Source organism: Drosophila nasuta, chromosome X (assembly GCF_023558535.2).
Source record: "Drosophila nasuta strain 15112-1781.00 chromosome X, ASM2355853v1, whole genome shotgun sequence".
NCBI lineage: Eukaryota > Metazoa > Arthropoda > Insecta > Diptera > Drosophilidae > Drosophila > Drosophila nasuta.
Genome location: NC_083459.1, coordinates 11,599,721 through 11,623,773, shown reverse-complemented (window position 1 = coordinate 11,623,773; position 24,053 = coordinate 11,599,721). Strand labels below are relative to the sequence as shown.

General features: G+C 37.6%; 2 protein-coding genes across 8 annotated transcripts in view; both read right to left on the bottom strand.

Annotated features, from left to right (window-relative positions):
* The window catches only part of LOC132797185 (protein scalloped), a 78,619-nt gene that overhangs the window by 12,984 nt on the left and 41,582 nt on the right, over positions 1–24,053 (bottom strand). For 2 of the 7 annotated variants that reach the window (XM_060808734.1, XM_060808736.1), the window contains exons 1-4: positions 23,769–24,041; positions 22,307–22,695; positions 6,111–6,238; positions 4,991–5,129 (exon numbers count right to left, since the gene is read on the bottom strand). In XM_060808734.1, the coding sequence (XP_060664717.1) occupies positions 4,991–5,129; positions 6,111–6,238; positions 22,307–22,415 (376 nt within the window). In that variant the 5' untranslated portion in view covers positions 22,416–22,695; positions 23,769–24,041. Of the gene's footprint in view, positions 1–4,990; positions 5,130–6,110; positions 6,239–8,473; positions 8,549–22,306; positions 22,696–23,768; positions 24,042–24,053 lie in introns of those variants that run through there. The other 5 variants (XM_060808735.1, XM_060808740.1, XM_060808741.1 and 2 more) reach the window with 5 other exon arrangements.
* On the bottom strand, positions 13,318–15,128 carry LOC132796810 (serine/threonine-protein phosphatase 2A activator). The gene has a single exon (XM_060808119.1). It carries the CDS (start codon positions 15,049–15,051, stop codon positions 13,735–13,737), a length of 1,317 nt encoding a protein of 438 aa, XP_060664102.1. The 5' UTR covers positions 15,052–15,128; the 3' UTR covers positions 13,318–13,734.

Here is a 24,053-nt window from a genome sequence, read left to right as displayed (position 1 = left end):
CTAATTTCATTAAATTTGTTCTCTCTTGTTGGACCTTTTTCTGGTTGTGCACATATTTAGTTTATTAAAATGCCTTTCCTTTCCCCGCTAACTATGCTATGAAAGTAATAATAAACTTTGAAAGGAAAAAAATAAGTATATTATTTGCATTATTATTGGGATTGGGCATGATAAGTATCATGGAGTGGAGTGAAGTGAAGTGAAGTTGTGCCCATTGAAAATCAGTGGACGAGGCTAATCGAGAGAAGCCGCAACATGTGTGGCGGGGAGGGAGGTGGTGGAGGGGGTGGGGGGTGTAACATAATAAGCCAAGTCGCTACTAGCAACGCTGCATATTTGTGGCAGCTGAGGGATGTGGTGGCTGACTGGATGACTGGATGGCTGACTGGATGGCAAAGCTGAAAGTTTTAGGCCACAATTTTCACAGGCAGCGCGGAACACGCGGGATGGATGCAGCTGTCCATCCGCCATGTCATGTGTCATAACCAGCGCCAGTTTGCTGCATTTCTTCTCTCCTCCCTCTCTCTTTCTCTCGCTGTCTGTATGTGTAAATATTTTGAAAATTAACAACCAAACAATGGTTATATTTTCACACATAACGCAGCGACGTCACACTGTTCCCCCTCCCTCTCCATTCCTCTTCCTCCTCGTGCAGTTGTCTCGTGTTTAGCCTGCAGCCGAAAACATTCTGCCAATTTTGCAACAACAACAGCAACAACGTCGCGCGTTTTTCTCGTTTTTACTTTGGCTTTTTGGCGAACAACTTTTGCAGCTGGCAGGCGGACGGACGGACGGACAGACAGACAGACGGACGGACGGGCAAAGGAATTCCCGTAGTGGCTGCTGTGCTGTGGCTGTGGCTGCATTAGCCACGTGTTGGCAATAAATATAAGTTTAGTCGCCTCTTGTCACATCGTTTCGCATATTTAGCCAGCGTTAGAAGGAGACAGCGAGATTGAGAGAGAGAGAGAGGGAGGAAACGAGTCGAGCTTAACGTCGAATCGATTGCATAGAATGCAATACATACTAAATATTTACTAGAGCACTTCGCATGCCGACACAGTTTCCATAATCCCATCCAAAGACAGCACTGCACCAAAATATTATTGCATTTTTATTCACTTCAAAATGATGCAAGCTTATGCGAAATATTTGTAATTAAAATCGATGCAGGTTTCGCTTAATGTTAATGCAATGTCCGAAGAGTCGTATACTTATGCCTACCAGTCGTATACTTAATATTCAGCATAATTCGGAATTATGAATTCCTATCTGCAACTAGCTTATTCAATTAGCATGTGAGCACACCCAGTCGTATACTTAATAATCATAATCATAAAATATAATTCACAAACAATGCAAACAATTTGTTTTTTTATTGAGTCTTAGCGAAGAAAGTTAATATTAGATTAATGCTTTTAAGTGTTTCTAATGAAAATAACGGATCGAATTTACTATGAATTAATTTTACCTTTACTTTTAATTGAATTTATATTATTATTATTATTATTATTAATATTATTATTATTATTATTATTATTATTATTATTATTATTATTATTATTATTATTATTATTATTATTATTATTATTATTATTATTATTATTATTATTATTATTATTATTATTATTATTATTATTATTATTATTATTATTATTATTATTATTATTATTATTATTATTATTATTATTATTTTTAACTTCAAGTATTTCTAATAATAATATCAGTTGCTTATTAAAAGAATCAAGTTTATTTCCCTCGTGAATTGATTATAAGTAAATTTGACCTTTGCTTTTAATTGTATTTTATTTTATTATAAAAGTTTCATATAAAGAGTTGATATATTTTAAACCTAAAGGATAAAATATATTTCGCTTTATTTAAGAAATACTTTTGTGTGGCAAATTACGCCTACTGCAATTGGGTTTTAGTTGATTTGCCTCACAGTCTGGTATATTTTTATCTTTATGGTATATTTCGAATACAGTATTTAATCAATATACCAAATGATGTGTTTGGTATATTTTACTTGTATGGTATATTTAGAATACAATATTTAATCAATATACCAAATGATGTCTTTGGCATATTTTATTTTGATGGTATATTACGAATGTAGTTCTTCATAGAAATACTAAATATGGTCTGCGGTAGATTTTAGTATTTTTGCGGTATATTATTTGGAATATATTAAGAATAATACCATACTGTTTATTCAAAATGAATCTTAACAAATTCTATGAAGTTGTTCTAATAAAAATAGTAGCTGCTTAAATAGCATAAATTTATTTCGCTCTTGAATTAGTTGCAAACAAATGTTATCGCTACTTTTGAAGAAATATTTATGGAAATCGATTTATGTGCTAAGAACCCTTTTGAGGGTTCAGTGATTAGCCTTTTATGAGCACAAATCAACTGTAATTTATCACTTGCAGCTTATTAATTGATTCCCTCAATTGTTCTACAAAATGTACTACGAGAAAAAGGAAAAACCTTAAGCGATTTTGGGCTCACAAATGTATGCTATAAGCACGGCTATGACCACAATCCTTGGGGGTGCCGAAGAGCGACTAAACAAATCACTCGTGTTTGTTCCATTTAAAGTCAGGTCCCCAGGTGGCCAGCGACCAAGAGACCAAGAGCAACGAAGGTGTCAGCTCGGTGTGCTCAAGGCAAGGTAAGCAAAGTGAAAAGTGAAAATTAATTACTTGCTTAAATACAAACACAAATACTTTGGGGCAACAGACAATGAAATGACGACCAAAGGAGTGGGGAGGGGGAAGGGACAGGGGGAAGAGTGTTTTCTGGCCGTTTAAGCTCAGTCTGTGGCAAAACAAAGCACACAACATGCAGCCAAGGGACAGAGACAGGACATGGCTGGCATTTGGGCCAATGGGCGGTCTATGGCCAACACGCAGAGTGAGAGAGAGACGGAGATCGGGGCTCAGTCCGAGAGCATAAAATGAAAACAATATCCTCTGGGACATAAATTACAAAACTTGTTGTTTATGCGTGTAGACGTCTCGAATAAAACACGCAGGATGCAGGACAGCAGCAGCAGCAGCAGCAACATGCTGTGCCTACCTTTGTTTGAGCTCAGGATGAGCAGGAGCAAGAAGAACACACATTCTCACAATTTGCTGTCGTAATTCCATTGAGCCGCCATTTGGGTGCGGCCAACACCAAGCAACGAGCAACGAACAGACGGTAGACAGCAGCTAAGGAAGACAACAACAAAATGTTGTCTGTCCTTTTGGCTTTCATTATGCAGTAAATACTAGTACATAGCCATCGTCCTTTTAGTGTGTGTGTGTGTGTGCACCTTCTTGCACGCTCACAATTTAAGTTGTCAGCACATTTAGAGCGGCTAAAACGTTTCGCCGCACACGGTGTCAAACTTTCAACGCTGTTTGTTGCCACCATCGCCTGTTGCCATTCCCATTCCCATTCCCATTCCCAACCCAACTCTCAGCCTTGCCCAGCTCAGCTGAGTGTTTGGCCCACCCCAAAAAACACAACCTTCTCCCCTTCCCCTTCTCCTTCTCCTTCGTCGACCTCTCGCTAACCCACTGAAATCAACCTGGGCACAAAGCGCTTTGACACAACTTTCAGCTCAAGGTTCAAAGTACGGAATTTATGTTTTCTTTCCACGGGCCGCCGCAAACATACGCCAACAAAAAAATATGTATGCTATATATACATACATACATACATACATATAGAGCAGAGCAAGAATTTACAGCTTGACTGCAGTCAAACACGACTGGCAGATACCCTGTACTTTTTTGTCTTCTCAAAAATGCTCAAGACCGTAGCACTCTAACAATTTATGTGCTATTTAACTTGCTTATATGATGCAATCTATACAGATAAAGAGTATATTCGATATACTATATATATAAAGTTAGATAGAATTGCGCATAAGTTGTTTAATGATATCGTTAAGATAGAAAAGTTGAAAGAAATATTTTTCTATTTTAAAAATTGAGTAAAAGCTCTAATAGTACTCCATATAATCATTGTTGTTGTTTTTTAGTTTACAAATTTAATTTAATTTTGAAATGTATAAAATGAAAACAATAATAATTTATTTGCACTTTAATTTGAGTTGTGTTGTTTCCTTTATATTTAATGCTTTCTGTTATTTCCAAGTTTATAAAATATCAAAAATAATCATTTAATTTTACGGCCACAGCAAAATATAGTTCTTTAATAAAAAGTTCTTATGTACTTTTTGTCGTATATATTTAGTTAATGCTTAAATGATCAGAAGCTCAATGAAATACTGAAAACGTGCCGAGAAACCGAAATCTTAGTTCAAGAAGTGCGATTATTCGTCTATTATTATTATCATTACTTTATGGATTAAATATGAGATTAAATCAAATGGCATTTGCCAGGGAGAGAGGGAGCAAGAGGGGGAGCAAGAGGTGGGGTGGGCTGGGCAGACATCAGATAGGATAGAGTTTCGTGTGCAGGGTATAAGAACACAAAACACAAGCACACAGAGCACAAACAAAAGCAAAAACAAAAACAACAAATAAAACCAACAGCGGCAACCGCAAAATTCCTGTTTGTTTTCTCTTTTACGCCGCCCCATTTGATGCACCCACACACTCACACACACACACACACACACAAAGAGAAGAGTGCGAGAGAGAGAGAGAAAGGAAGAGAAGGATGTAGGGACGACAGTCGGTGAAACTTTTGTGGGCACTTTGTCGTGAAATTCATAGCAAACCAAAGCGAAGCGAACTGAACTGAAGTGAAGTGAAGGGTTTAAGTATAGTGCAACTACTAAAAGTATGTATTTGAACACTCACACATGCATATATGAATTAAGTGTTAAATTAAATTGTTACGTTTGTTAACATTTTGATATTCACTTCACGACGATCGCGTGTAAAAAAACTGCAAGTTTACTTCATTGTGTGACCAGCCTGACATTACTTGGTTAATACCAAATACTAAATATACTGTTTGTACTTACCATACATTTTGCCCTCATCGGACAATATGATTTTCCTGCGTCCACATGGTGGATATATTGACAGTGCTTCTTGAAAGCTTTGCTCAATGTCCGGACTCCAGACTCCCTCGGCATCAGCGGATGACAAATCCTTTTCGTCCTGCAATTGTTCAAAAGCATAAACAAATCAAGAGATAGTAATATTCAGAGAATTCCTATTCATGCAACTCATGAAAATGGATTGTTTAAACTCAACAAAAAAAAAAGAGACTATTTATATTTTATGACTCGTTCCATTTACATTTTCTAGTTTTCAGTAAAAAAAAAAATTTGCCTTGTTCTGCTTCCCACACTTATTTAATATGCTTCACAAGTATTTTAAAGTGTCACACTGGATTTAGCTATAAATTCACAACTTGTCCTAAATATTTAGTTAAGCAAAGTAGAGCTAATCGTTTGAAATAAATAATATTGTGCCATTTTTTCAATATTTGCAAGTTGAATTTCGAATGTAGGAAAAGTAGTTTCAGAAATCTTTGACGTAAAGAAAATTTCATTACTTGTATTTTAAAATATTGAATTAAAATAGATTGTTAAGATGAAGCTACCTTACATTTCGAAAATAATTTGGAACACCTCCATAATTTAAAACTATTTTAACAAAACTTTGATTTAATTAAAAATTAAAGTTTTAAATTGAAAAATAAATATGTACTTAGTTAATTTGTTTGCTGTGAAGTGCGAAGTTGTTTAAAATTGTATTCAAAAGGTTCTTAATCAAGTTTATCAACGATAATTTTGTGTAGTTTTATTTGAACTGTATATTGAAAGATACATAAACAGAGAAATTTGTGTCTCCTTATATGTAATTTTTTTGCAGTTAAGCAAATAAATAAAATGATAATACAATTGTATTCAATATTCTAAAGGACAATCAAGAATATTGTAGATAAACTGGTGTTGTTTTACTTTTAAATTTGCAGAACAAATGAAGTGAAAATTAAATAAAATTTAGAGGCAACATTTTCTACACACTTAAATTAATTCTTTTGCTTGTAAAACCAAAAGCAAATAAAATATGAATAAAAGAATTTGAATCGAGGATTTAGGATAAGTAAATATATTGTTGTTTTGTACTCACATCGCTCATGTCGCCAACATCCAAGTTTTTACTGTCCACCATGCTGCCATTTGTGTCTGCCGATCCCAGTGGACCAGGAGGACCGGCATTCACTGGTGCCCACGGAGATGGTATGGTGCCGGGTCCGACTGCAAAACAGAGAGAGAGAGAGAGATTAGAAATTGTTGCGTGTGTGGACAACGTCAGAATTCAGAATTCACAATTTTAAAGTGCGGTTTAAGCTTCATAAATCTGTGTCATCATCATCTTCATTATTATTATTATTCATTATTATTATTGTCGTTGTCATCATGCTGTCAGTCAGTCAGTTAGTCAGTTAGTCAGTGATGGTGTCGCCACCCTTAAGCACACAAACAATTGTGTATCCACAATCAACCTGTCTAACAGACACATCCGTGTCCGGGGTGTTGATATGTATTATGAATTTGCGTGCTGGGCACACAGATGAAAAGCGCTCCAGCACACACTTAAGTACGTTTTTCATTTGATATATTTAACAATGGCGCCAATGGCGACTAAGTGGGGCGTGGGCGTGGGCGTGAGGAAGGCGTTAGACAACGGAGACAATCATCATCATCATCGCGCCTACTCCAAATTGATAATCAGCACACAAACACAAGCACAAACACACAGACAGACAGACAGACAGCAGGCACTTGGCCAAATGCACACAAGTGGCATCATGTTGTGGCATTGTCTTGGGGCAGCAGCATCGTCAAGGCAGCCATCAAAGTCAATGCTCATGCAGCAGCAACTGCACTAATTGAACAATTCGGCATAGCAGTCAAAAGATTGCAATGCATTTGATTTATCATTGGAATTCAATCTGAAGCGAATGTTGGATTGAATGGTAAGGTCAGTTAATGTTTGTCAGGGAAGTATTGCGAAATATTATACATATGTAGAAATCAATAAAGGTAATTTTTAAACGATTTTTCAAAATTAACTTTTACTTTAACTTTTTTATTTAATTTAATTTGACTAATTTGAAAATAAGTTTAATCTCATAACTACATGACATTTGGTTAAAATATTGACTAAACTGGAAAAGGGTTTTAGGGTATTTAACAATTTTCCAACGGGAAATGTTTCAAACAAGTTCAATGAGGCATTTGGATTGAAAATTTGATTGTGATCATTGAATACTAATTCAAATATTGTATAATATATTTTCTACTCTATGATACCTTTTAAAGTATTGATATATTTGTCATTATACCAAATACGTCATTTGGTATGTTCTGGTATTTCTTATTTTATTTTAGTAGCGATCGTATAATGCTTGGAATTCTAATTCAACACTTAAAATTTAGTATATTTTATGCTTTTTGGTATATTTTCAATGTTGTGGTATGTCGTTATACTAAATATACGATTTAGTATATTCTAGCATTTTAGTTGCGATCAAATACAATTCCCAATTAACAATTGAAACCTGATATATTTAGTACTTTTGGTATATTTTCAATGTTGTGGTATGTCGTTGTACCAAACGTGACATTTGGTATATTTTAATGAAAAAGACGATTTCGTACTGAAAATGGGTCACTTGATAATAATGTTGATACCGAAAGGATTAGATAGATTGTATATGCAAACAAAACTATATAAATTTAGTATATTTTATGCTTTTTGGTATATTTTCAATGTTGTGGTATGTCGTTATACTAAATATACGATTTGGTATATTCTGGCATTCCAGTTGCGATCAAATACAATTGCCAATTAACAATTGAAACCTGCAATATTTAGTACTTTTTAGTATATTTTCAATGTTGTGGTATGTCGTTGTACCAAATGTGACTTTTGGTATATTTTAATGAAAAAGACGCTTTCGTACTGTAAGTGGGTTAATAATGTTGATACCGAAAGGATTAGGTATGTTGTATATGCAAACAAAACTATATAAATAGGCAGGTGTGAAAGTCATAACAAATATATATTGTCGAAGGTTTGCTCCTGAATGTCTGGCATTAGAATGAATATAATGAATTGTGGAAATATCATGTCAGTAAGTGTCAATAACTTTCTCGCTTTTGCTTGCTTCTAGTTTGCATTTGCACAGTCCATTACATGTCTTGGCCATCATTACAGCACTCTAGAGTATTGTTAATGCTTTCAGGCAGCGGCGTGTATCACAATTTCCATTAACCATTTCGTTAAAGGTTCTCCTGACCTGCCCGAACGTGATATTATCGAATATCCTCAAAAGTCATTAGCTGCAAAGAAGTTGGCCGTTCTCTTTTTGTGTGTTCTCTTTACTTTTTTAATGCTACACACACAGGTAGACAATGCCAGAGTCTAGTCTTTGTGGCAAGTCATTAACTACTGCAACTGAGATTGCGATTGCGAGATCAACTCACCGGAGAGACTTTTGAATTCCTCAAGGGAATCCAAATGTTTGGAGAACGGCGCCAATTTGGAGCCGTTATCGTGGTCGTCTTTCAAATAAATTTTGGCAACTTATTTCACAAAAAACAAAATCAGCACAAATATCTCACAAACACATCGATAGGGGGGAAACAGTCACAACACAAGCACAATAACAATAACAAAAAAACAAAGCAATAATATATTTATGTATTTATGGATTATTAAGGATTAATTCTTGATGTTTTTGAGTATCCATTTAGTGGGTGGAGAAGGGGGGACGCGAAGGGGAAGGCAACGGCAACGACGACGGCGACTGCGATTCGAGAAAAATGAGAAGAAAAACGCGTCTGTTTGATTGGAACGCGCTGTGGAAACTGAAAATGCCTTTCATTTTTCACTAATTTCTGGTTTTTGTTTTCTCTGTGTGTGTGTGTGTGTGTATAGACAGGGGATGATGGCATAACGCACGACAGGATGCAGTCACACACACACACATTCACACACAGAAGCATAAGGGAAGGCGAACCCAAAATGCCAAAGGCAACGCCGGCAGCGACGATGACGACGACGACGACAGCGTTGTGCGTCATGGGTAGATGAGAATCAGGGAAATTCCAAGAATCGCCAGCAAAGAAATTTCATTTCAAACCATGTTTTTTAGCGAGCTATAGCTCAAGCTAAGCGCTTATCCCCAACGTTGTTTTCCCCACAGGCGTTAGATATCTCAAAAATGGTCGAAAGCTCAAAGCAACATGTGAGCGTGCCTTTAACAATTCCCAACTGTACACAGATCGCCAGCTAAGTATGTATCGGTGTGTGTGTGTGTGTGTGTGTGTTTGGGGTGGGGGGAGCTGGCACAACCCGAAGCCGATAAAAACTGGGCAACTATTTAATAATAATGCATGCAGCGGCTGCATTGCCACGCTTGCTGCAGTCAGCACAGGACACAGGACACAGGACACATGAGGCAGGGGTTGCTGCTTTGCTCCTCGCTTTTAGGGGTGACTATTGCCATTTCTCATAATCTCCCTCAGCAAGCGAGCACAGCGACTGTGTTTGTGTGTGTGTGTGTACAATATTATCATATTAATTTTCGGGCTGCAACGCTTCCGGTTCATTGTAATTTCCCAATTAGAACCACACACACACACAGCGTTCTCCTAGGCTCGACTAGGACTCGACTCAACTCGACTCACAGCTGCTGCTGTTGTTGCTGCTGTGGCTGCGACTGCTCGAGCATTAATAAGGGAATGTATTTTGGGTTGTCTCCCAGCTACCCTTGGCAATTGGAATTTATGGTATTTATTGTATTTCGCTTGCATTTCTCTATTTTCTCTTCGCTTTATTCACGCTCTGCGACCGTGAACAGCTGTAAGCCAATGCGACGCTTCAACTCGTTGTCGTTGCTGTTTGCTGTTGATGTTGGCGGTGATGATTGTGGTGGTGGCTATACTATGTTGGTGGTTGATGGTGGTGCGCTGGCAGACAGGCAGTCAGGCTGTCAGGCAGTCAGGCAGGATCAGTCACCCCACTTGAAATGCCAGCGAGCGAGCGATGCGTGAATCGCAGCCCTTAATGGGCTGATCCTTATTCAAATCTCTAGTCTACACCCCACCTCAGAAAGTGTCCTTTGCAATGTGTGCAAAAAAAAAAAAACAAAGCAAAAACACGCAGCGAGGTGTGCTCGACTGTGAGCTACCCCAACTTTAGTGTAAAGAAATCAACTTGCGCTTTGAGCATGCGCAACTGCTTAATACCCTGACATGCGCATGCACCTTGAGATTGTATGTCGAATGAGAGGCAGGGAAGTGTAGATAATAGATAAAATAATATATAATAGATAGTTTTACTCTCTTTTTTTAGTGAGTATTATAAAAATAATAAATGTAAATCTTATTCTTCGGTTTTTATTATAAAAGTCAACTTTTTGTTTTCATTTCTTGATTTATATAATAAAATTGTATATTAACTGTTTTGTTTTATATAAATATTTAAAGTTTTTAATTTTTTATTATTTGCGATTTACATTATTAAAATAAAATATAATAATTTATAATTTTAATGAGCAATTAAAGTTTATTTTATTTTGAAGTTCGATTTCGATTTATATTAAATAAAATATAATAAATAGATCAAATAGATATTTTATTTTAAGATTTGTATTATAATATACATTTTTAAATTTTTCATGACAATTATTTGTGATTTTTAGAAATTCCTTTAAATTTAATTATTGATTTGGTTTTTAAAATTGTAAATAAAAGTTAACAATGATTATGAATTCCGATACAAAATAATATTCGTGGTAAAATAACATTCGTTGCTTCTTCTCATTTGTTCTTAAGATATTTTTTAGGATCTGGTTTAAACTCATGATTATTTATAGTAATCTCTGCTATTTATAGAGCGATCTAGCTGAAATTTGCTGGGCACACTTAAGTCATAATAAGATCTATGTTGCTAGCTAGTTAAAGGTGATGCTCTCAAAAATAAACAAATTAAGCATTTCTTGATATTTTTTAGAGTCGATCTTATATTGAAAGTTATAAGCTTAGACAAAGTATGAACCCAATACGAATTTTTAGGATAGTTTTGCTTCGTTTATTCGAGTGCAGGGTATGTGAACAATATGAAGTAGATGTGAGCAAATTAACCCCTAACCTACACCACAGCACACACAATGTATGCAGGACAGCGCAAGTAGCAGAAGAAGAGGAAGAAGTAGAAGAAGAAGAAGAAGGAAGGAGTACAACTGACAAAGGCAAACGCCTGGACACAGTGGCACACAGTCGTCGCATTCCTTGGTGTGCGCGAGTTATCAAAAATATGTATCGCAAATATTTGGCAGGACATGCACGGAACAGGCCGAAAACAAAAGGAGAGCACGGAGAGTGAGTTGCAGTCAGTTGAAAAAGGATACGATGCGAGTACCTTTGCATAACACATACTATATATGTTATGTATATAACTGTCCTTGGGATCCGTTTGCATTGAGTGTGTGTGTGTGTGTGTGTGTGTTTGCTACCCTTAAGGGATTTCCCCTGTCACATTTCAAATTTGAAATTTGAAATTTTCTCATTTCCATATTGCCATTTGGCATGGCCAAAGGCAAGGCAAGGTGGTGATAGTTCATCATCAATCAACTCACTCTTTGCGTATCTGTATCTGTATCTGCATCTACGCGTATGTATGTATCTCAATGTGCACTTGAAAAATTCAATCATCTTTTATAAAACGCCGCGGCATCAACTCAACTGAGAGCTTTAGATTCGAGAATTGAGCAAAAATGAGGGTTTAACCCTTTATTATAGTACGACACACAGGTTAGGTTCTCTCAATTGAATCTTGTACTTTTTAAGGGTAGGCTGACACGCTGTTTAATGAGCTAGCGCGACAAACACAATGACAGATCCACTTCAGATGGCAATGCATTACTCTTTTTTTTGTTGCTGTTCTTGCTGTTCACAATTTCTACATTTTAATTAGTACATTTGCACTTCAAATTCTGATGAAATACACAAAGTATAAAGAAAACGGACGAGCAACTGGAATTTCTCATTTACATTTTTTCACTTGTGCACAAACACAAACAAATGAGAAAGCTACAGTCGGGAAGTTCGCAATAAAAACAAAAAAATATGGTATTATTCTCAGAATATACCAAATTAATATACCGAGACACATACGAAAATATACCGAAAGCTATATATGATTGGTCTATAAAGGCGTTATCCCTTTTTAATAGACACAAAACATAGCGGTATTTTTCGGATAATATACCGAATTAATATACCAAAACTAATACAAAAATATGCCAAAAGTTATACATATATGGTCGGACTGAGGGCGCTATCCATTTTTTAATAGACAAAACATTGCGGTATTTTTCGGAAAATATACCGATTCATTATACCAAAACTAATACTAAAATATACCAAAAGTTATATATATGTGGTCGGACTGAGAAGCCCCTAAACATTTTCAATAAGGAAAAACATTGTGGTATTATTCTGAAAATATATCAAATTTATATACCGAAACAAATACTAAAATATACCGAAAGTTATATATGGTTGGGCTACTAATTTGCAATAAAGACAACACATTTCAGTATTATTCATAAAATATACTAAATAAATATACCAAAATAAATACTTAAAAATATACCACTATATACAAATTTGCAATTTGCTGCCAAGTGAACACCCACGAATCATTTAATAATCATATTCGAGTCTGCGATGTGCAAAATCACGAAGCTTTTTCTAATTAAATTATGAGTTTGAATTTGACATCAACTTTCAAAGAGATTAAGATTACAAGATTGAGGGAAATCGGGCTAGTTAACATATTTTTGAAATGAATATAAATTAAATGCTGATTTATGGCAATGTTAGTTGCAGTTTTCTTTTCATACTCGTTGGCAATAAATTGCAGTTTAAGCATTTGTAAAACACGTGCTTTAGAATGCGAGTTTTAACTGAAATTCAGGTTGAACTACAGAGTCTATACTGAGTGACATTTTGGTCATGGTTTGTCGTTGGATCGATTAAGAACCGGAAAGAAAGCCATATATGTACGAGTATATATATAGACAGGTTAACGTTAACTGTTGTTGTGAAAGGATGCATCTAATAATAATAAAGAAAAGAAACAAATAATGTTCTCAATTTGCTTTCCCTTTGGCCGCAGGGTGCGGACACGGAGTCCCGATCTCTTCAACGTTTTGTTGTGTCGTATCTATTGGGGATCTGTCCGCAAGCGTGTTTAATTGCTTTGCCCAGAGACAGAGAGAGAAAGAGCGGGAGCGAGAGATGCAAACTGGAGTCTCGACTCTATGTATAACAGTTCTCAGCCAGAGATCAACAACAACAACAACAACAATAGCTGGCTGGCTGCTGGAGCAGCTTTTTAGTTTGTTTCTAAACCGGTTAACAGATTTTTAGTCGCTTGTCGAGGGCGACAGGAGCGAGCGTGAAAGAGAGAGAGAGAGAGGGGGGTATGGAGAAGGGGGTCAGAGTGGGGCTTAGCTGGAACTGGTTTACGTTTAATGGGCAGCTGGTGATACATCAGCAACAGCAGCAACCACAGCAGCCACAGCAGCAGCCACATGCGATTGTTTGCTGTTGGCCAAGTTAATTTTTATTTCATTTCGATTTGATTTGAACGCTACGGCATCGCCTTAGGGGTTAGTGGCAAAACTATCATATCGTAACTACTTCTATCTATGTATCTACTCGTACTCGTATATCTATCTGCCAGACATATGACATCGACTGACCAATCGACCGCGCTTCGTGATCGTGCACACACTCACACTTGCACCGCTCACATTTGAGTCGCTGACATCGGTGACCAAAGCGCTGTGCGTCAACTGCTCCATCGTGGACTCCGTCTCCTCTTCCCTCTCCTCCAGCTTTGGCTGATCGAGTGGGTCTTGTCCCTCCAGCCGGAGACGGAGCAACTCTTGTCGCTGCACCGACAAATAACCGAGCTGCGGACGCGTCAATTGACTGGACGCCGGGGCGGGGTCAAAGGACATCAGCTGACCGAAGCAGACGTGACGCAGCATACGAAACTGATTGAGCATCTCCTTCAAGTACATGTTGTGCAGCCCCCGATAGACTTTCGGCCACGACGAGAGCGTTGTGATGCTCCACAGCTGGCACGAATGCGTCGCAAAGCTGCCCTCCTTCGACTCGGCAACAAAGGCCACACAACCGGCGAGCAGATAATCGTTGCGCCACTGCTCAAAGACCGCAGGCTGCAACAGCTGGCGGGGCTGAAACGGTGGATCATAGCACAGTTGAGCGGCGCCCCAGAGATACGGCACAAACTGATAATCGTCCAGGGAATAGGCGCCCTCAAAGCCCGCCGCATTCAAACCGTACTGCGACTGCAGACGACGCACGCACTTCAGATACCGCTGGAAGAGCAACAGAGCGGCAGCCGGTTCATCGGCTGGCAACAGCACCTTGATGCGAAAGAGTGCGCACAGGAAGAAGAGGAAGCTGAGCTCGTGGCCGGTGCCGTAATCGAGACGCGTCGGATTGCCAAAAGCGTTGGCCAAATACTGACCCAGCTCGGCGACATGTTCGCATTGCTGCGGCGGCAACGCCTGCTCCACCAGGCCAAAGATGCAACGCAGCATAGTTCGGGACCAGCTGCGATACGCTTCCACAATGGTCAAGCGCTTGATTTCGCGATACTGTGTTTGCTGTTGCGGTTGCTTCACGCCAACGGAGACGATGCCGCCGAGATCGACGCCACGTTGCGACGCCGTCATCTCGAGCAGGCGATCAAAGATGCCGCACAGCCGCTGCATTGTTGCACTCACTGGATAATCGCCTCGCACCGACTGCTGTTGCACTCCCTGTATCGCAATGCTCGTCCTGCCAATGTAGCCGAGCAGCTCGTGATACGCCACCGAGCTGTGCCATCGCACCGTGTCTGATTCCTTGCTGATGCGCAGCACAGCTCCATAGCTCGGTTTGCCAAAGTAGCGAGCGACTTTTGTCTCCTGCGGCTCGCAGTATTGCACTTGCGTGGGCGCGTTTTTCTTAGCCATCGAAAACGATTTTAGCAATTGATTGAATGTATTTCTTTTTTTTTTGGTTGTTGTTTTTCCCTCTGTGTGTGTGTGTGTGTCAAAGTTAATTGAGTGGAATTTCCCAATCACAGAGTTAATAGTCATGGCTTGGCTGGATTTTCCCCCAGTTAGTATGACACAGCGAACATAACATTAACAGCAACTGTTAACAGCTGTTGAGTGAATGCATACGAAGCTATGTTATTGCAACGATAACTTTAACAGCAGCTGTTAAATTCTATTGGGGTAAGGTACTCAAAATTGTAAGCCTACCTATCTTAATTAATTGAATATATGAAATAAACCCAATGATTACATTTTCCAATTTGGTCTATAGACCAAATCTTTTCCTAAATGTATACATATTCCATAATACGTTCTTTACAATTTAAATACTCATCTATGTTATTGCAGCGATAACATTAACAGCAGCTGTTAACTTCTATTGGAGTAAAAGCATTTGACAGCTTGAAGGAAATTGTAAACATATTTTTAAAAAATTGTGAAATACATTTCCTAATACGGTCTAGAAGTTTTCAATTCAACTAAGCATGGTAGACATCATTGAATAAATGAATGAATACATATTTTAATATATTCTATGATATTGGAACGATAACATTAACCGCAGCTGTTAAATTCTATAGGGGATACTATTTAATGAATGAAGATAACATCTTTCTATAAGCTCTAAAAGTGTAACCTTTGAACAGTATTTGTGTTTATTGCAGCGTATCTTCCAATAAGTTTTATAAACAATTTAAATGCGCAAATTCAGTTTCTATTAATGTAACATTTCACTGTTAAGTTTGCAAAACATTATTTAGTTAAAAACACTTCAAACGTAAAGCAAATTGTGAACATAATTTAATATTATTTGCGTTCAGTCATCATAGAATCACATAATATCGTTCAATATGTTAAGATATGAAATAAAAGTTTCAAATTGAAATTTGGATTTATGTTATTTCGACGATAAATTTTACATAACATCAAAATGTTAAGCTTAAACATAATACATATTTGAGCAAAACATTTAATGATTGTATCGATTTTAAAAATATTTTTATATATTTTTTCCTCAAATTTCATAAAACAATCAAATTGTTTTTATAAAATTTGTAAAAAAAATCTTGAATTGAAATTGAAAATTTGCTAAATAAGCAACTTTATTACGAAGACAGCGAACTTTTAAGTTTTGTAGCGTTTCAATTATCATTATAAAAATGCTTTACTTAGACGAGTGAAAAATTATAACAATTCGAATTAAACTACAAGATATTGGGGAAACTACAACTTTATTCAACTTTTGCCCACGCATTTAAGCATAGAATGGAGTATTGGTAAATGCATAAAATAGTGGCTATTTAGTAAGCTGGTCTATTCCCATGAGTCACTCTATGATTAATACGCAAAAAGTTTTGTGTGTCGCCAAATTTGTAACTCATCCGACGTGTGGACCAATTGAAAACAGGTACAGGGTATTAAATCACACATAAATTATCTAATTTGAAATAAAGTTTATTCATAACACACATGTACTAATTAATGAATGTATTATTTATGTAACCACACACACACAGAGACACACATTGAGAATTGCTTGGCAAAGCATTCAAGCGTCGCCGCTGCACAACATGACGTATGACGAATATTTATTGAAAATGTAAACCGCGAAAACCAACAAGTTTTGTTTTCTTTTATTAATTCGTAAAACAACCATAAACAATACAACCCACATAACATCGATTAGTTCTATTGAATTAAATGTTTTTTTTTTTTTGTGTTTTTGTTGGTTTTTAAAGAGATTTCATAAGTGAGAAACAACAAAAGGGCCTCGAGCAGTTTTGCTGAAAACATTTCCATAGATTATTCAATCCCACACATTGAGATAAATAATGCTGTAATTTGTAGTTTTATCCATTACAAAGTAGAATTGCATATTGACTACCAGTTGAAGCAATAACAGTAGCGAAGTGAGTGTGGCTAACGTCACGTGCTCCAAATGTATTGTGTATACAATGTGCATTGCCAAACACTGTTAACAGTTAACAGAGCGCGAGAGCAGTCTGTTAGTGTTAGTATTAGTGTGTGTGTGTGTGTGCGTGCGTCTGTTTGAGTGAGCGAAGTGCAATGCATTTTGCAATAACTCACTCTCGCACGGAAGCACATTCGATTTGTGCGAGAGAGAGAGACAGAGGGAGCAGCATCTTTTACTCGCAAGTTCTTTTTTGCTTAGCTCACACTCTCCCACTCTTTCTCTCTGTCGCTCTCGTTGACTGCCCCACGCCGCGCGTTCATTGACTAAGGTCTCGGCATAGGGCTTAAAATTAAATCGATGAGTCAGACAGGTGACCGCCGTCTTCGTCTCCTGCCTTACCCCCCACCCACAATAATAATACACACACACAGCCTGCTGCGTATGCACTGAGCACTTTCCGAGTGAGTGCATTGAGAGTTGAGTGCGCTGAGAACGTCTTTTTTTTTGTGTTTCGTTTCGTTTCTTTCGATTTTCTATTTTCTGTGGACCAACGCGGCGTGGCGAGTTAACAGCTGAAAGTGTTGTGTCAGTGTATGGGTGTGTGTGTGTGTCTATGTTGGTGTGAATGTTTAGTTATTATTTGTTTATTTTATTTGTCTGTCAACAGCAGCAGCAGCAGAAACAGCAGCACACTTTGAATAATTGGCAACATTTCTCCGACCAACAAAACGAAACAGGAAGTGCGAAGCAAGTCACGTACTTCAAAAACAGAACACAGCGGCAGCGGCAAAAACAAATGAGTGCCAAAGAGAGCAGCCAAAAGAAGAGAGCGCAAAACTGTGTAGAGTTGAGTTGGGAGCATCTCAGCTGCACTTTGAATACTCTGCGTGTGTGTGTGTGTGAGCGGAGGGTGTGCGGGGGGTGTGCACATGATCTGCAGCGGCGCTTGAATTGCATGTTAATAGCAGAGCTTGTCATCGGTCATCATCCAACTGACAGACGACACTTTTTTAATGTTTTCTTTATTTTTATTATTTTTTTTTTTTAATGCTCTTTCAAGAATCACATAATAAATATACTATTTTATATGTAGTCCAGAGAGTAGCTGGTATTTTTGTTTTTGTAACTTTGAATTCTGATGGCGCAAAGTGTGACAATGATGATGATGATATGTTATATGATATGATGTGGGGAAGCTCAAGTGGAATATTTGCCAATTTTTCACATTCAATGTTGTTTTTGGGCTTCATTTTGTGAATGAAAAGGATGAACAAGTAATGAGAGATGGCAGAATAAAACCAGACCGCAGCGCAGATTTACGAAGAAACGGCATTACGTAGAACTTTTCGATAGATAAGTAAATAATGTGTGTGTTCAGATTTTAAATTTGGTTGAAAATTTAACATGAATAAGCATCAAATTCATTCGAGATAATGACATTCATAAAAGGAGGAAGTCAAATACAATTTGTTTGACTGCATAATTATGAATATTCATATTGTCCATACATATGGTATATTTATATACTATATTATCTGTTTAAATTCATGCAAATGATTGTTTATTTTGTGTGAGTCATAAGACTTGTTAAAATACAATCAATTTGTGCTTATGAATTCAAAGATATTCTTCACTGCAATCCGATTGTTATACGATAAAGTTTTCTTTATTCTTTAAGTTCGAATTAAATTGAATTTCCGAAACCCTTACACAACTTTCTCATCACTATAATAACTAATCTATATATATTTAAAGATTTCATTAAATACTTTTTTTTCATCACATATGTGATCATTAGACGATCATTAATCAATTGCAATTTATTAGTGATTAAGCAATTCACAGCATACTTTTCAGCTGCTTTGTAAGATATTTGCATACTTAACACAAGTGTGTTAAGTATGTAATTGTGAATGAAATCAAAAGCAATAAAACTTGTATTTTTCGTAATCTCGTAAAAAACACATTTGATTTCCATTTGATTGCGCCTAAAGAACGCCAAAGAACTCAAAGAAGCGCAACAACAACAAAAAGCAGATCAATTATAGACGACAAGCAGTAAAAAGGAACAACAAAAAGTGAACAACAATTGAAACTTTGTTGGGGAGTTTCTTTCTTTCATTCTGTTTTTTTTTTTGTCTTTTTTGCAGCGCTTTTTTTGATTGAAAACTTCTTGTCGCCTTGTCGCTGCTGCTGATTGCAAAGGTTGAAGTCGAAGAAAGGGGTGTGGAAAAGGTGAAAACAGGTTTGTCGGATAGTACGAGTTGTTGACTCGCAAACAGAGAGATAAAGCCAAATGATGTCTCGTGGCAAACTGACTGCTGATTGGGAAGGAAGCCAGAAAGCTCTTGTCACAGTGAGGTGAGAATTCGCACATGTGTTAGATCTAGACTACACTATGACTATATAGTCAAATGGATCGCTTCAGATCGGATCGAATCGATTGCAAAAAATGAATGAGAAACAAAGATAGAGAGAGAGAAAGAGCGGATTGTGTAATTTGTGAGATTCACGCAGAATGTTTTGGATTTGAGCCCTCGGGAATGGAAAGGAAAGATAACACTGCTGTAGAACCGTTTAAATCGAATTCGTCGCGACTCGCGAGTACCAAGGTAAACACACAGACTCTACACTCTACAGTCTACACTCTACACGCTCAACTGTAGAGTGGATTACAGACAGAAGAGTTGAGTAGACTCGACTGTAACATACCCGATAGAGTTAACTAATCTTTTTCTAGGCAATTATCCCAAAAATATAATTTGTTTGATTTATAAAATTGAATTTCAGTTCAGTCTTTAATTTGCAATGAAATTCAGTAAATAAGCAAAGTGTGCTACGCATTCTAAATTATTTTCTGAATGAAATATTCTAAATTTAGTTACTTAATTATTTTTAAGTTATTATACATTTTAAAAATAACTTATTTTTCACTTTCTGACAAGTTATACCTGTGCATGGTCAAAAATGAGTTAAAATATTCAACATTTGGCATTATCATTAAAGCAAAGCATTGACAATTAGAATCTAATCATTATGGTGACTTATTTTCAATATAACATTCAAGTATTCCAATGTATACTAACAATTGAAAGTATTGTTGAGATCAAGAATAAATAGATTTATTTAATAATTATATATTCAGAGATGGCTCTAGGTTAAAATACCCTTTTACCCTTTGGGTAGCTGGTATTAAAAACCACAACAACAGCCATACACTGCATACAAAAAGAATGGCCCCAAAAAGCAAAAGAAGAAACAACAGAAAAACAAAATACAAAACAGAAAAAAACACAGCAACAGCAACAGCAAAAGCAGTAGCAACAACAACAACAACAACAACAACAAAAACTGGTAGGACAACTTTTTGTTTCGCCTGATAGAAATCCACACACGTCCACGTCAAACTCGAACTCGAACTCAAACTTAAATACAAAATACAAGAAACACAAAAAACACAAAAAGAAAAAAACCCCAAGCTGCTTTTGCTATTGCTAATGCTATTGCTGTCAGGGCTGTGCGTTGGCTGGCGGGGAGCGGTGGAGAGCTGTGTGGAGACCAACTGGTGGTCTCTGGTGATCGCGCCTAATTTTGCATAACAGTCTGTTATGTTATTAACAGTCGACTGATGGCAGCGATAACAGCGAAATCGCATGCAGTCAAACTCGAATGGTTGTGGGTGCGACGAGAGCGATGAGGGGAGCCTCATGATTGATGAGAGCGCCTGCTTTGCAAAGAGAGAGTGAGAGAGCGAGAGACCAGGACATGGCACAGTGGATGGGCAAAAAAGCAACATTGCGCAAGACAAACTCAACCGGGTTCTGTGAACCCCACCTTACACACGCACACACACACACACAGAGACACACAGACAAGTCTTGCTGTTGTTGTTATTGCTGCTATGACTCGCTTGAATAGACACGCACACACATACAGAGAGACTGAAGAACATGCAAAGATATATGTATGTGATTGTGATTGTATGTGGGTAGGTAAGAAACCAGTATATTCATAGTTGTCGTATCCAATGTGATCGTTGTTGCTGGAATTGGTTTGTCTTTGGTATTGTTGTCACCACCGTTGACTTGATTTTAGAACGGGCGCGCGCGCGTGCAGAAGACCAAAGAAAAGGAAAAAAAAAAACAAAAAGAGAGCGAGAACCAAAGAGCGAGGGCGTCTGCACCGAAGAGAGCAGAATGCATTCAACTTGAACCAGGTGTAAAAGGCACTCTATTCGCTTTGACCCAAACTCACGCACACACACACACACACATACATGGAAGTAGGTGTTTTTGTTCTCTGTCTTCGATTGCTCCTGGAAATTATTCTACTGAATAAATCACAATCTGTCTGCCAGCTGTGCAAAGTAGAATCGAGAGAGAGGGAGAGAGCGAGCGGGCGAGTGAGGGAGATTCTGTTGGAATCAAATCGTTTAATATGCATATTCAATTAATTTCGATATTTAAAACTAATTTATAGCCAACTCCTCTTTTAATTATACAAGAGAATTTCAAATGAACTCTATTGAAATGAAAATTGAATTCTTATTGTTTCATGGCTGCTTAAAATGTTTCTCCTAGAAAGCGTCTTACTTTTTCCATTTATTACAAAGTTAACTCTTCTATATTTCAAACACATCATCATTAAGTAATTCTTAATTGTGAAAGTTTGAAGTTGACTTTAATTAATATAATAAGAATCAACAATATCTAAAAATTAGGAAATACAACTTAAAAATTCGCTTCATTTTCTTATATTCTAATTTCTGGAAGATTCGAGTCTCTGGGAATTCAAGCTTGGCCTTTTCTACTGTACTTAAATCACAACAACAATTGTTTAACGCAATATTTGTATATTCGAAGCTGTTAAAGTTTCGAAATGAATAGATTATGAAAAACACTTGACAGAAATATTGTTCTAATGAAATCTCAGCTATAATTGTCAGATCGATATGTGGATATATGTATGTACACATCTATTTAGTTGCCCCAGCATCACACACACACACACACACACACATACGCATGTGTAGTATAGTTAGTATATGCAAATAAATGTTAAGGGTGGTCGGCTCTCTTAGCGATGCTCTTTGCGAGCTCCGATCAAATCCCCAGTGTGTATTTTATATACTCACGTATGTGTGTGTGTATGTATGTGTGCCATGTACATGCAATTGAGAGCGACGCAAGAATAAAGATAAAAGGAAGAGAGAGCAAAGGCGAGAGTGAGTGAGAGAGGTAGAAAATAACGCACCTGCTTCTGGTTTGCCAACAACAGCGACGTCCAATTCGCTGTTGCTGAGATTGTTCTGCAATTGCAGCAGCCCCGTGCCGCAAGTGCTTGAGCTGGTGATGTTTTTCATGCAGCCAGTTTATATTAGTAATATTATTAATATTATTATGATATATTCGTGTATTCGATTCGCCTGAATATCTTGTATGTATTTGGGATGCTGATGTCACGCCGCACACTTTTCTTGTCGCTGTTGTTGTTGTTGTTGCTTGTTAAAAGCCGTTAACTGTTTTCACTGTGTTATCAGAATTGATAAGGCGCGTTTGAAATAAAGCACTTTTGCTGCTTTTGCTTTGCCTTGGTTTTGCTTTTTGCTTTTGCTGCTTGCACTTCACACTGTTTGTTCAGAACTAGAAAAAATTGCAAAGATTTATGAAATGCCAGTTGGGCAATTGGAGTTTGAGATCTTTTTAACTTGAACGCGCGCGCGCTGCCGCAGTCGCTGCCTCGGCTGACTTTCTGTATACGTATGTGTGAGTGTGTGCGCACAAATCGCGTCTGCTGCCTGTGTGTGTGTGTGTGTCTGTATGTGTGTGTCTGTGTGCCTTTCAGCAGAAAAAAGGTGCAGCGCAGCAGGCACTGTGAGAGCAGAATCGTATGTAAGAAGAAGCATAAGAGTGCTCGTTAAAGAGAGAGAGTCGTTGTTGCTGTTGCTGTTTGTGTTGTTGTTATTGTTGTTGTCGTTGCATTTCTGTGGAGTCGAACTTAATTGAAGCTTTTGCTCGTCTTCCTCTTCTACGACTTCTTCTTCGTCATTGGCGGCGTGTGTTGTGTTGTTGTTGTTCTTATGTTTGATCCACGCACTTGCAGGCGCTTTTGTTGTTGTGTGCAAAACACACACTTAGATTGCTCGTGTGCTGAGTGTGTGTGTGTGTGTACATGTAAGCTGTACACGCACACTGACACAAAATGTGCTCGCAATTGAATGAAATCTGCAAAGCGCAATGCAGCTTTTTTTTTGTCGTTGCAGTTGCTGCAGCTTGTTATTGTTTTTGTTGTTGTCAAAGTTGTTTGCTGCTTGCGTAGGAGTTGTTCGCTCTTTTAATTTTTCGACATTTTGATTACACACACACACACATGCATGTGCTTGCGAGCAGCAGAGAAAGATCAACACAACATGGCCAGCAAAACACGCGCAGCGCCTAAATTTAACTGAATGAGCACACACACACACATATACATATATACAACGGCAAAAAAAAAAAATGTAAAAAAAAAGAAACAAATCAAATCATATCATATAAATTTTATGTGTATTTCGAGTTAAGCAATAACACACGAAAAAAAAGTGCTGCAGCAACACACAGAAGAGGAAAAAAAAAACACGACCAAAAAAAAAAACCAAAACAGTAAAACAAAAACTACAAAACACACATAAAATGAAATGTAAAATGAAATGAAATAAAATAAAATACACACGTACACGCACACTAGTACACTTAAAAACGCACAGAGCCACACACGACTGGCGGGAGTGGGTGGTGGACGCGCGAGGGGCGTGTGCGGGGCGGCGGGGGGCAACAAACGATGACGACAACGAAAAAATCGCGGAAACAGTGCGAAACACGCAACGCGCAGAAGCGAGAGAAACTCATCGACTGAATCTGAATCTGAATTCAATACAAAAAGAACGGACGGCGACGCGACGACAGTAGCTCGCTCAGCTCAGCTCACTCGCTGCCCAGACTGACTGCCTGACTGACTGACT